The 12,069-nt window shown below is 49.2% G+C and overlaps 1 protein-coding gene across 2 annotated transcripts; it reads right to left on the reverse strand.

Moving 5' to 3' along the window:
- Positions 1 to 301: 301 nt before the first annotated feature.
- Positions 302 to 11,831, reverse strand: STC2 (stanniocalcin 2). 2 transcript variants are annotated; one of them, XM_054168266.1, is made up of 4 exons: positions 11,501 to 11,831; positions 9,103 to 9,245; positions 6,326 to 6,537; positions 302 to 2,762 (listed from the first exon to the last, which is right to left on the reverse strand). In XM_054168266.1, exons 1-4 carry the CDS (start codon positions 11,655 to 11,657, stop codon positions 2,369 to 2,371), a joined length of 906 nt encoding a protein of 301 aa, XP_054024241.1. In that variant the 5' UTR covers positions 11,658 to 11,831; the 3' UTR covers positions 302 to 2,368. The 2 variants fall into 2 exon arrangements, with proteins under 2 accessions (XP_054024241.1, XP_054024242.1); XM_054168267.1 differs by lacking the exon at positions 11,501 to 11,831 and adding an exon at positions 10,450 to 10,786.
- Between the last annotated feature and the right edge of the window lie 238 nt (positions 11,832 to 12,069).

The raw sequence follows: 12,069 nt of genomic DNA on the forward strand, positions 1-12,069 counted from the left end.
CTCCCACCCACAGCTTGCCCTCCCTCTCCCCCCTCCCCCAATTTTCACTGACTAAACAAGGGGAATGTACAGTTTTTCCCCCCCTAGAACAACTGAATACAAATAAAACTGTATGCATGCTGAGGTGGTACGTTGAGCGAGACATTCAAGGATGTAGTGCTCTGTGTTTGGTTCCCATTGATAAATCAGACCTCTAGTGAGGGAGGGATCTTATTTTTGTTCGACGCAAGAACGTTGTTGATAGCAAGTTGTTTCTGGTTTGCATTTGGTTTTTCTTTTTCCCTCTTGGATTGTCTTTTTTCGTTTTTTTTTTGGTTTGAGCTTGTTCTTCGTGGTGGCTACGTGCCACCAAGGGGAAGAGGACACTCACAGGAAACCTATGGAGGCATGCTAGAAACCTTAGAGGATCACCAGTAGCCACTTAAGTTTGTGGAGCAGAAGAGCTGGCCATCAGAGGTAGGCCCAAACAAACCTTGGCAAGCTCCTCCATGGGACAGCCGCACACAAGCCAACGGAGCAGTTGGCAATGTCATGGCTAGGAGCTCTGCTCCTCATGTTGACATGGTCTTTGCTCCTGTAGTACCTGGTCTGATCCCACCTCTTTCCAATTAACTCAAATGAAAATTTTATCACAGAACATAAGTTATAATCAGGCAGGATCAAGGTCATATCTTCAAAGACTTGGTGATCACATAGAGACACACCTTTCCAACTTTAATGGTCCTCTCCTGCTTCCTACGTGGCTTCTATTAAAAGCAATGCCTATAGCTTCTGCGGGTGGATTCATGCATTAAACCCTGAATACAGCTATTAGGAGCTGTGCTCACTTAGCAGTAACTAAAATCCGAGTTGGAAATTGTAGCCAAATTCCAACACCTTCTCCTGTTTATGCAGCTCCTTCCCACCATGCGGCAAGACGTACGTTACTTCGCTGGGTACGTTCTGTCTCTACTGAGATGCCTTCCTGCCCCCACAGCCTTCCTCCCAAACTTTCTAAATGAGAAGGCTCAAATCCCTGGTGTGATTCCCACTTTCTAAAGGAAACTTGCTTTTTCTCTAGAGGAAGCTGAAGAGTTCACCCTTCTGTCCCTGTGGATGCTCTAACCTCCATTTCCAGTACAGTATCTGGGGATAAGAGATTACAGATCTGCAAGCTGAGAATTACAATTGCATAGGGGGTAGGAGAGACCTGTCCAAACACCTTGTTCACACTTACAGCTGCTTAGAGACACTAAGCTCTTTACACTCTCCATCTTCAGTAACTCATTCTACAGAGATTGGTGGTCATTATCTGCATGACAATTAAACACCAAATCCACCCCCTCTCCTTATCTTTGGCATTTGGCTAAACCACAGCTGATAGGCAGGTTAAAGTGGGGCTCCACAACCCAGCAAATGCACCATGATACTGCTAAGGAGAGACACATTTCTGCTGGGCCTCCAATGCAGCCCTGCAGAAGAACAAAGTATACCATGTCCTTTGTTGTCTGAGCCTGCACCCATCCTGTAACTTTGGGCTGTCTCTAGGGGTGAAGGATCTCTGTCATCCAGTGGGCAGGTGCAAAGCAGAGAATATGCACAGGGGGTCCACCAGCATACTTTTGGGGGTCCTCCACATTGTGCAAGTCTTAACAGTCACATTGCCTTTTCTGGAAGCTGACTAGTCATCTTCAATATGCTGAATTGTCTGGATTAGCAAGTGCTAAGTTATGCAGTGGTTAAAAAACAAACAGGGGGCACTTAAACTAGGATGGGAACAATGGCTCAGAAGTTAGCTGAGAGAAAGCGGTGGAGCTCCAGACCACATGGTTCCTGTTCAAGAGACAGGGTAGCTATTTCAATTAGAGAGTGTCACATAGAGAGCCTTGAGCTCTTGTGTTCCCAGCCACAGGCAGAAACCAAATCCCCCTGGAATTCAGCCATCTGCTCTAGGGCTGTGCCCTAAACCTTCAGAGGTGCTAAGCCACAAACAGCCACATGCAATCTGGCAGAGCCCTCTTGGAACCTTCTCCCCTGCCAAGGGAGCCAAGAAAAAAAACAAAACAAAACAAACCCCCCAAACAAGATCCTAAATTTCAACTGATGTCCATTTCAGAATAAAAGGGGAAAAGAATTTAGTCTGAGACGTTTTGCCACATTCAGTGGCTGCTCAAGTGTCGAGTTTGCTGGATATATAACCCATTGCCACTGCTCTCCCTTTGCTACTATATACACTGTTGCTGAGGTCCATATATATCTTGCAATGCCCTGTGCTTGACCTCTGAATGGGAAATGCTTTGGAATGTCCATAGATGGGAAGATGGGACTCAACGGAGGAGGTTTCCAGTGGAGGGGGAGGATGGGGGTAACAGGGAGTTGGTGCCGTTTTTCACCTCCGGATGTCAGAGAAGTCGGACAGTTCATCTGCCCGGTCCGTGAGCCCGTGTGCCCCTTTGGGGCCGTGGCCCCCAGCTTTCACCCGGACATGAGCATTCAGGTGGCCCTTGGTACCTCTCTCTCCCTTAGATGCTCGTGAGCTCTCCCTGTGGTCTGAGTCGGAGTGGGCCAGCATGTCCCCACGGCCCCCGGCGGCTTTGCTGGCTTCACCTGGTTTCTTCTCAGAACCCAGGACGGCGTCACCATGCACAGCTGAGGTGCAGAAGCTCAGGATGGAGCAGAGGCTTCCCCAGTTCTGTTCGCACTGGGCCTGGACACTTTGTGTTATTGCCTTTTTCACCTCCTCGCCGCAGGTGAGGAGGATATTCACTAGGTCAACATATGGCCTGGAGGTAAAGGAAACAGTGACAGGAGAGTCAAACAAATGTGTAAGGGTCATCTATCAGTAAACCAGTGTAATGGCCTCTCTGCCTTACCCTACCCTCTGCAAAGCTCAGTTCAGGAGCATTTCCCCCTGTTGCCCACCAACTTGGCAGCCTTGTAGAGCAATTCTGCCCCGTGCTTTGTTAAGCAGCAAAATCAGCCACAGTGAGAAATGCACATGACGGCATCCTGTCAAACAAAGCTTCACTCAAGTGATTGCTCCCCCATTTGAGATGCTCTTGGAGAACTGTAATGTCAACCACAGGAAGAATATGAGGTCTATACACTTGGCAAATAGGGCTGTTAAAGGGGAGAAATGCTTTTGCCCCTACCTCCTTCCACGATCCTTCATCTTTATTAGTCAGGATACACAACAAAGGAAAACTGCTCATGTCCAGAGCCATCAACCTCAAATAGCTTACTATATCCAGGTGAACAACTGCTACAAAGCATGCACTGATCACTGGCCTGCAAGAGGAAGGCATTTCCACACCTCTGCAAAGAGCAACATTCAGCTAGAGGTTCTCTAGCTTTTCCAGTCATCTTACGATTTCCCATAAAGATGCACCAGCTGTTGACCTTCACCACAAGCCAGACTCCCAATCCAACTGCAGAGAGCTCAGAGACACGGAAATTGGCTTTGGTGACACCGTTTCCTCCCACACCAAGTGTTTGCTCTGTATTTCTTCACCGAGTTGAGTGCAGCTTTCAGTACGTACCCTTCCCCAGGCAAACACGGACTCCAAAGGAGCCATGGCCCAACACTATTCCTGCTTCCCACCCGCCCGTCTGGGCCCCACAGCACAAGGCGGCCCAGGCACAGGCACTTTGGCTTCCTCAAGCCACAGGTCACGGAGTGCAGCGATTTTAAAATAGTTGCGGTCACAAGTTTTGTGGGTCAATATTGATGTTGTCTATTGACACAACTGCTCAGCTGCTAGCAGGCCCAGAAGAACGTGCTTAAAAGTCTTCCAGGGTAGGAACCATCCGCAGTGCGCAAACGAGAACTGCCCGGGGTCAGCGGCTGTGGTTGCGCGAGGGCGATGGGGCTGCGCCTTCTGGGCGTATCGTCCACCAGCTCTGGTGGCTATGGACAAGTCTAGATCTCTTCCCATGAACCAAGCCAGAAGAAGGTGAAAAGTCAAGAGATTGTAATCAGTCTCTGACACTACCCTGATTTTACTTTGCCCAACTGCTTAAACTCATTTTTGAATAACTGATCTTGGAGAGCCACCTATTCCCCATCTCAGAATATTTCCCATATTTGGATTGTTTCTGCCTGTTTAAAAAAAAAAGTTACTTGGAATGCAGCAATGACCAATGTGCCAGGGCCTGTCACCACTTCCACCGTAGCAAATCAGCCTGACCCCCACCACAGCTGACTCAGAAGGAGACTTCACCGCCCTGACTGCGTTCCCCAACGCTCACCAGGAGAAAACAAAGCAAAAGTCAGAGAACAAGCCTGAGAGCTGCCACTTGCTTCTCCACTCTGTTTTTGTTTTAAATGTAAAAGAAAATGAGAACAGAGTACATTGCACACAAAGTGACCCAGCAAAAGGAAGAAAAAAACCCCAAACAAACCAAAGCAAGATAAATCAGTTGTTGAAATTGGGCATAACCTTTACAAAAATCTGCAAGAAAAAGGTTGCTGGTATGACTAAAAAGTGTCTCAGCTGCCAAGTATTTCAGGTATTCAGAGTCTGCCAGAGCCCTGTGGATTAATGCTGGCCTGTTTCTCCTTCACTGTTTTACTTTCTGCATTTCAGCTGGCCTGACCATAGTACCTGAACTGAGCACAAGGCTGCAAGTCAGCAGACGTGATTTTATTTCCAGCTCTGCCACACTTGCCTATTGATCTTGAACAAGTTCCTTAGTTCAAGAGCTTCAGAGGCCATTGCCTCTAAATTTAGGGGAGAGGAGGAGGCTGGCTGGCTTCTATTTGGGGAGTCCCACATAGGAAAGCTAAGCTCTGACTCCGTGAGATGCTGAAGTGTAGGAAGCTCTAAATGAGATCATGCAAATTATAGGTGTTCAGCTGAATGACCCATCTCTTCTCAAACCAAGAACCCCCCAGTTAAGCTCCCCAGAAATAGGCACCTGCCTTTGAGCATTCCTGCTTTAGCCTGTTCATAAAATGAGGCTAATTCACTCCTCCTTTGACAGGCTTTTGGCTCTCATGGTTCTTCTCATCCTCAAATGATGGGAGGCAGAGGGGGCGTTAATTGGTGCGAAGTACCCAGTTTACAGCCTACTAACACAGTCTGAGCAGTGCCCACAGAAAGATGATGCTGCATCATGGAGCCCTGTTTCCCCTCTCCCCCAGGCACCAGGATGCTGCTCTTTGCCCTGGGCACAGCTAGCAGCCTTAGCAAGGCCAGGATCTACCACCAGCCAAGCCTTTGATCCCAGCCTCAGGAATGTCCATGGCAAGGACCTTACTTTCAGGACACCACATTAATCTTCTGTGAACCACAGCAAATGATTCTGCATTTCAGTACACTGGCATCAAAGCGTCTCTCTGCAACTGCAGCTTAAGTATTGGGGGTAGTTTCAACAGAAAGCGAATCAGAGTACAGCTTCTTTGGGTACTAATGCAAATGCCAAGCCCAAAATACCTGATTCTCTGAAAACACTTATCTGTCACAATCACTGGGATGTGGAGTTTCTGTGCTAACATCTGCTAGGGATACAAAGAGGCATGGTAGGAAGATGCTCTAAGGTAGAGCCTGTTGCCAGGCTGTGGCTCAGCCTTGTTTGGGAGTGAGACGTTCACCTGCAGGAGAAACAGGCTCTGATTTTTCTCATTTGTGCACAGAATTGGTACAACCAGCTTGTGCCTGGTCTGTTGCTGTCATGTAGCAGCTTTGATCAATTCCAAATAGGATTCATGCTTGCCATTCCTTGGAGGGCAACTGTGTTCCCAGTCAGTGGAATGAACTCCTCAAACTCCAATTTGTGCCTTCATTTTGTACACCTCCATGTTTTATTAAAAGGCATTTGAGATTAATAAAGAATAAGATGAATGGGAGATTACCTGGGGGACTGCAGCTCTTTCAGGGACAATTAACTACAAGATCTTTGAAAGTATGTGTTTAAAAAAGGAATGATCATCTTGCTGACAACTTTGCACAGCCCTTCTTCCCCCTTTCCCCTCTAGCTGTCATCTTTAGGAGGATACTGGGGTCTGGACAATGTCTTGGAGCTCAGAAAGCACAGAGGCTTCACAAGACGCCTCTGGCAATGGCAAACACTGATGCTGTATTTGCCGAAGGACCAACAAGACCTCCAGATCCAACTTTAACCCATTTCATCTCCTTCCAGTCACATCTATCCCTTTGCAAAGAAGTAGCTTTCAAGAGCCCTTGAAAAGAAAGCATTACCTTGGTCTTGTACATGGGAAAACAAGATGATCTTAAGGCCAGAAGGAGATGAAACAGCTCTTGGGCAGATGCACAGCTCATTGGCATCATCGTGCTCCTGGAAAGAGCTCCCACACCCCTGACTGCACTAGCAGGGAGGCACTTACTCATGCTGCAGCAGGTCTTTGAAGTGAATCATCTCCACAATGACCTGGACGTTCTCCTTGGCAGCGGAGCAGAGGTCATGCTTCAGGTAGCACTCCCGCTGTAACTGGAACACCATCTCTTTAATGGCAGGGCACTTACGGCTGATGCAGCTGAATTTATGCCTCAAGGCATGAGCCTTACACTTCAGAGTGTCTTTAATGAAGGATTTTCCCTGAGAAGAAAAGAAATGGAGTACGTCTGTATTTTTGTCCATTAAGCACAGCAGCTGATTTATGCCCAGCTAGCTGCTCCTCTGTAGGACCATGTCAAGGGTTATTAGATTGCTAAAGGTATCACTTAATGGCTTTTCCCTCTCTTTGTTTCTCTGCTCTTAAAGACCATGCCAAGTTACCTGGGGCTTTGCTATCCCAGTGGAGTTGAACACAGGGCTTTCTCACTGGTGTTTTGAGGGTTCCTCTACCCCACCATCTGAATGCCCAACAAGGGAAAGGGCAAAAGTAAGCACTTTGAAATAATTCAGTGCTCAAAGCACTGGCTTCATTTGTTTCTAGGGTGGCAGCACAGCAGCTTCACACAAAGGAGAGGGCAACCTGGCATGGCTGAGGTCCCCAGGACCAAAGGCAGATACCCGTTCAGTAATGGGAGCTGGACAAAATGAGCTTTGAGGGTCCTTTCCACCCCAGTGCAATCTGTGAGGTGCAAACTAGGTTTCAAAATTTATTTTTTTAAAAATTTTTATTTTAAAATTGGTTTTCAAATGCACAGACATAAGTGAACTGTCTATATACACCTGCCCCATTCCCCAGCTGGCAGTATTTTCTCTACCACTTCCTCAGAGAGGGACTCAAATCAGTGTAAATAATAATCCTACAGTGTCTTGATGTCTGCTTGCTGCAAGAATTGAGATTAGGAAAATCAAATCAAGAAACTATAAAGCTGCAGGAAAGCTGCTTTAGCAACATCTCTTCGTGGTTCCTTCATTCAACTGCTTGGTGAGCATCAAAACTCTCCCTTCCTTTCCTCCTTGCTCTCTGATACTATAGCTGCAATACACAGTGCATGTGTCACAGTCTGACAGCACTGCTCAGACCCCCTCTATGTTGCTGAGCAATAAGTATGTAGAAACCTCCTGCACTGGCCCCATCTCTCCACTAGCTTCAGATTATTTTACACAAATGCTTCATGAAGACCAAGTTCTTGTTATCCTTTCTCCAGAGAGTACACTGGCACAGCTCCACTGACATTAAGATTCACCCAGACCTGCAGGCAGATGTCCCCAAATTGTTTCAAGCCAGAAATGTTTCTTGCTGATCAAAGAACTGCTTCAGTCATCATCCCTTTCTATTCCCCATACCAAAAGCACTTGCCCTTCCCTTCAGCAACAAACACACACAGCACTGTAGGCAACTAAGGATAAAAATTAAAATTCTTATATAAACCAAACCTGACATCAACTCTAAGGTTACAGAGACAGGAAAGCAGAAAGCAGAGCATAGAAAATGGTCAGTGTTAGTCTTCTTGTCATTTAAGGCAGCCTGAAATAACTGTAGATAATACAGAGATGAGCCATGAAAAAGCCATGTCATAGCAGAGGCTACAGTCACCTCCATAGCAAATGAAGCTCCAGGGGCTTAATACTGCTACACTGCAATGGAGACAGCTTGGGTGTGAAACAGGCTGTATTTGATTAGCAGTACCTGGGGATCCTGGGAAACAGGCATCAATGACTACACTCAGCCTTCATAGGCACTTTTCCCTCCCCTCCCAGCTGGGCTTACTTCTTTGGTCAACTCTGCTCACTGACAGGATATTGTGCAAAAATAAATAAGCATTTTCTGGAAGACACTTGGAAATAAAGGTTTTCAAATACCCACTGGTCAAAATTGCACTTTTAACAGCTACCCAGACCCTTCGTACATCCTTGATGAAGAGCTTAAAACTCCAGCACTTCAAAAGTGTTTCCTACTGGGTGATCCCACTATCACTCATGGAAGAGGCTGGATCCTGAAGGTAGCTCTACTGTATACCACACTTTTAACAGTGGTTAATAGTCGGTGCTTTTACTCAAGTTCTACTGTAAACTGCATGTTCAAGTCAAATGGCCCTTCACAATGTTCTCTTCTCTCCACACTGAAGTGGGAGAGTAGGTTTACAAGCCATAATAACAGGATGTCTCAGTGGTGCATAAATGGTCTGGAGAGAAATTGAAGGACACAAACTTAATACCACATACCATCTAAGCAATGTATTTTAACATCAGTGCTTGAACCAAAGACTGATTTGAATACAGCAGCTTTAGGAGGTTGCCTGTATGGGTTGCATGCATGTCTTGAGAAACAGCTTTAGTAACTGCATAATTGGGAAGCGTTTTGATATACCTCAATGAGCTGGGAGCTCAAGCTGCATTTCAGAATCAGCTCTAAACAAACACAGTGTAGAAGCCTAAGCCACACAGTGATTCTGAAAGCCATGTTGAGCTACATTAGAGTTCTGATGGAGTTATCCTGGGTACAGTGGGTGGAAACGATCCAGGGAGCTGTAGCTAGAGACAGCCTGTCTCCTGAGACAGACTCCACACCTCTACTCTATTACTGTTCTGGGGTCTGGATTCTGGGCCCTTCAAGAGAAAAAAATCTTAGTGAAGCTGGTCATGTACAAAAGCATACGTGCTCCAGAATGGTATTCCCCCATCCCCCCAAGATGTGTTAAAGAACTAAAATACATGCCAAATGGATATTAGAAGCAAGCAGATAGAGAAGACATTTCACTGTGTTACCTGGGCATCAAATTTTCCAGCGTTGTGCAGGAATGTCATGCAGATCTCGTGTAAGCCTCGGATCTCGCAAGAATTGTTTTCAAAGCATTCAAACACTCCACATCCCACATCGCCAGCATTAACCAGGCAGTGCTGGATTTCAGCTAAAATGAGCATTATTACAGTTAATTCCAAGAACTGTTCATGGAAGCTGGTGCTGGGTACGGGTGGGGAAAGGAAAAAAGTTATTTTGCTAACATCATCAATTCAAAAGAAGAACCACGTGACAACAGCTTTTGGACCCACAGCATACCCACTTTTTGCAGAAATCAGGCCAAAACTTGGGCGTTATGATGTTAGGAGAGTGATACCCAAGAAGCAAATGCCAAATCCACTATGCTTACGTCAAGCTGTTTCACTTCAGAACTGCCTAATGCTTCTGCATTCCTCAGGAGCAAAAGATGGACATGATCTTTGCTGTCTGACTTGTACAAAGTCCCCCATCAAATTCAAGTGCCGAACGAGAAGCCCAGGACCCAGCTGGCTAAAAATGCCTCATTTCTGGTGCTCTGAGCTACTTTCTGGTGATTTAGTGCCACCTTTTCTCTTTCTTTTTTTAAACCTGATCTTTTTTTTTTTTTTCAAACAGAGCACTGGGCTTCCCCCTGTCATCACGTCTATGAAATTAATGACAGAACTCCCACTGACACAGCGCTTTGCGCTGGCTCTTGTATAAAGCTGCAACAATGCCCTTGCCCATGCAGAAATCAATTTAAAGAATATATAAATATCTATGTAGTACATAAGAGAAATCTAGAGCTAGCTGTTACGCACATATCCAGTCTGCCCTTTCAGATGTTACGTAATATGCAGGGAGGGGGGAAAAAAAAAACGTGCTGTCTAATACTCACTAACCAAAAAAACCCCAAAAATCTAACTCTTAACAAGACAGCTTCTGGTCCTTTTTAAAAAATTGTTGTAGTAGTACTGCCAGGGGGAAGGTGGTTGCTGAAAAAGCCCAGGGATAAAGTTAAACAGGGGCAGCTTTTAGACCAGAACTGAGGATGCTAAGAATTCCTGTACTCTGTGCCCTAGTGGTACCTTTAATTAAAGCTCGCCCTTGGGAGCCAGCCTAATCCCCCTCCGAACCGCAGCGTGTTTCAGGCATCCCCAGCCCCCTCCTTCGCCATGCGGTCCATTTGCAAGTCTTTACAGCAACTTTCGGTCTAATTCCAACCCGCTGCAAGGCAGAGAGAGGAGCCGCGGATGTAAATGCGGAGTCTGACTGAGTTCCCATGACCCCCCCCCCCCCTCAAAACCAAATCACTGCTGCTGCTTCCCTTCTGCCCCCTCCCCCCCAGCTTCTACCTGCCCCGAAGCGCATCTGGGGGTGGGCCACGGGAGACCCGGGATCGGCTGCTGGGATTGTCTCAGCCACACGCGAAAAGCTGCGCAAACACACACGCACCAGGGGGGGTGTGTGGAAAAATGGAGCTCTTTGTGGAGCGCTGCAGAGCGTGGAGCTGGGCTTTTTTGGGGCCGGGAGCTCAGCTGTAGTGCTTGTGTTGGCATCCGGATGCAAACCCTTTGCCGGATCACATGTCCTGGCTCCAGCGTGCTGAGAACTGCACAGTGCCGTGATTCACATGTGGCAGTCCCTAATGGGCATTCGTGCATTCCTGCTCGTGTGTGTTTAAACACGTCTCGTAGCACTGAGAGTGTTAAAAAATAAAAGGGGGGGAGGGAGGGAAGGAGGGGAAAAAAAAAGGAGGGGGAGGGGAAGGGAGAGCGGGGGGGGGGGGGGGAAGGGAAGCGTCTGGATCCCGCGCTCTCTTTGCACGGCTGGGAAGCGATCCAGCGAAGTGCACGCCTCAGCTCTCTCTTTCTAGGCAGATAATACCCGGGGGAGGGAGCGCAGGGGGCGGGAGGAGGAGAGAAACCCCCGGTCCGTTGCATCATTGCACGACTCCCTATGGAGGAGGCAAAGCACCAGTCACTTCCAGCCGCTTCCCTTCCCTCCTGTCCCCCCTCGACCCGGTTTCAAAAGCTGCGCCGACAAACTTTCTCCTCCCCAGCCTCAGTACCTCCGCCGGGTTCCCGCCGCCCCCAGCCCCGCTCCCCGTCGGCACCGGGCTGCTCGGCACTGACTTGCTGCCCGGCGCGGCTGCGGAGTCGCTTCTCCCGGAGAAGCCGCGGCTGTGGCAAGGGCAACACGTGCTTTGCCAGGCTGGGCTTTAAAGGTAATTAGGAGTGAGCTCGCATTTCCTCTGCCCATCTACGCCCGACAGTCCGACACCGGAATTAAACGCCTGTCAGAACTCAACGCCGCGATTTCTCCGGCGCTCCAGAAGCAGCAAAGGGACGTACGGACAGCCCCCTCCCCCTACGCTTGCATCCCCTCGTCGGCCACCCGCCGTACCTGTATTCTGCAGGGACAGACGCCCCTTTTGCTGCGGGGTCCTGTCCTGCGGCCCTTCCGGCGGGTGGGTCGCTTCAGTGCCCACCGCCGCCCGAGCGCTGGCGAGCAGTAGGGCCAGGGCCAGGGCCAGCAGCTTGCCACGGAGCTCCGCGCACATGGTCGCGCTTTCCCCCCGCCGCCGCCGCCGCCGCGTCCTCCCCCGCGGGGTGCCGCACCCGGGCCCAGCGCGCTCCTCGCCGCGGCCCCGCGAACCGCATGTGCCCGACGCGGCGGCGAGCGCGGAGTGGCGGCGGCGGCGCCGGAGGGTGCCTCAAATATCCCCGCCGAGCCCCGGTGTCACTCGCATGAGGGAGCCGAGCAGGTGTCGCTCCGCGCCGCGGCCAATGGCAGACGCCGCCCGGCTCCGACCGCCCGCCGGGGGCCGGCCCTGCCCCGCCGGCAGGTTGCAGCCTCCCGCCTCCCCCGGCCCCCCCGCCTTGTCGCTCCACGGGGGATGGGCGTGCAGGGGGCAGCGCGCAGACACTGCAGCCCCCCCGGTGGTGGTGGGGAAGGAAGGTGCGGTATAGGCG

Source organism: Dryobates pubescens, chromosome 16, assembly GCF_014839835.1.
Source record: "Dryobates pubescens isolate bDryPub1 chromosome 16, bDryPub1.pri, whole genome shotgun sequence".
Classification (NCBI taxonomy): Eukaryota; Metazoa; Chordata; class Aves; order Piciformes; family Picidae; genus Dryobates; species Dryobates pubescens.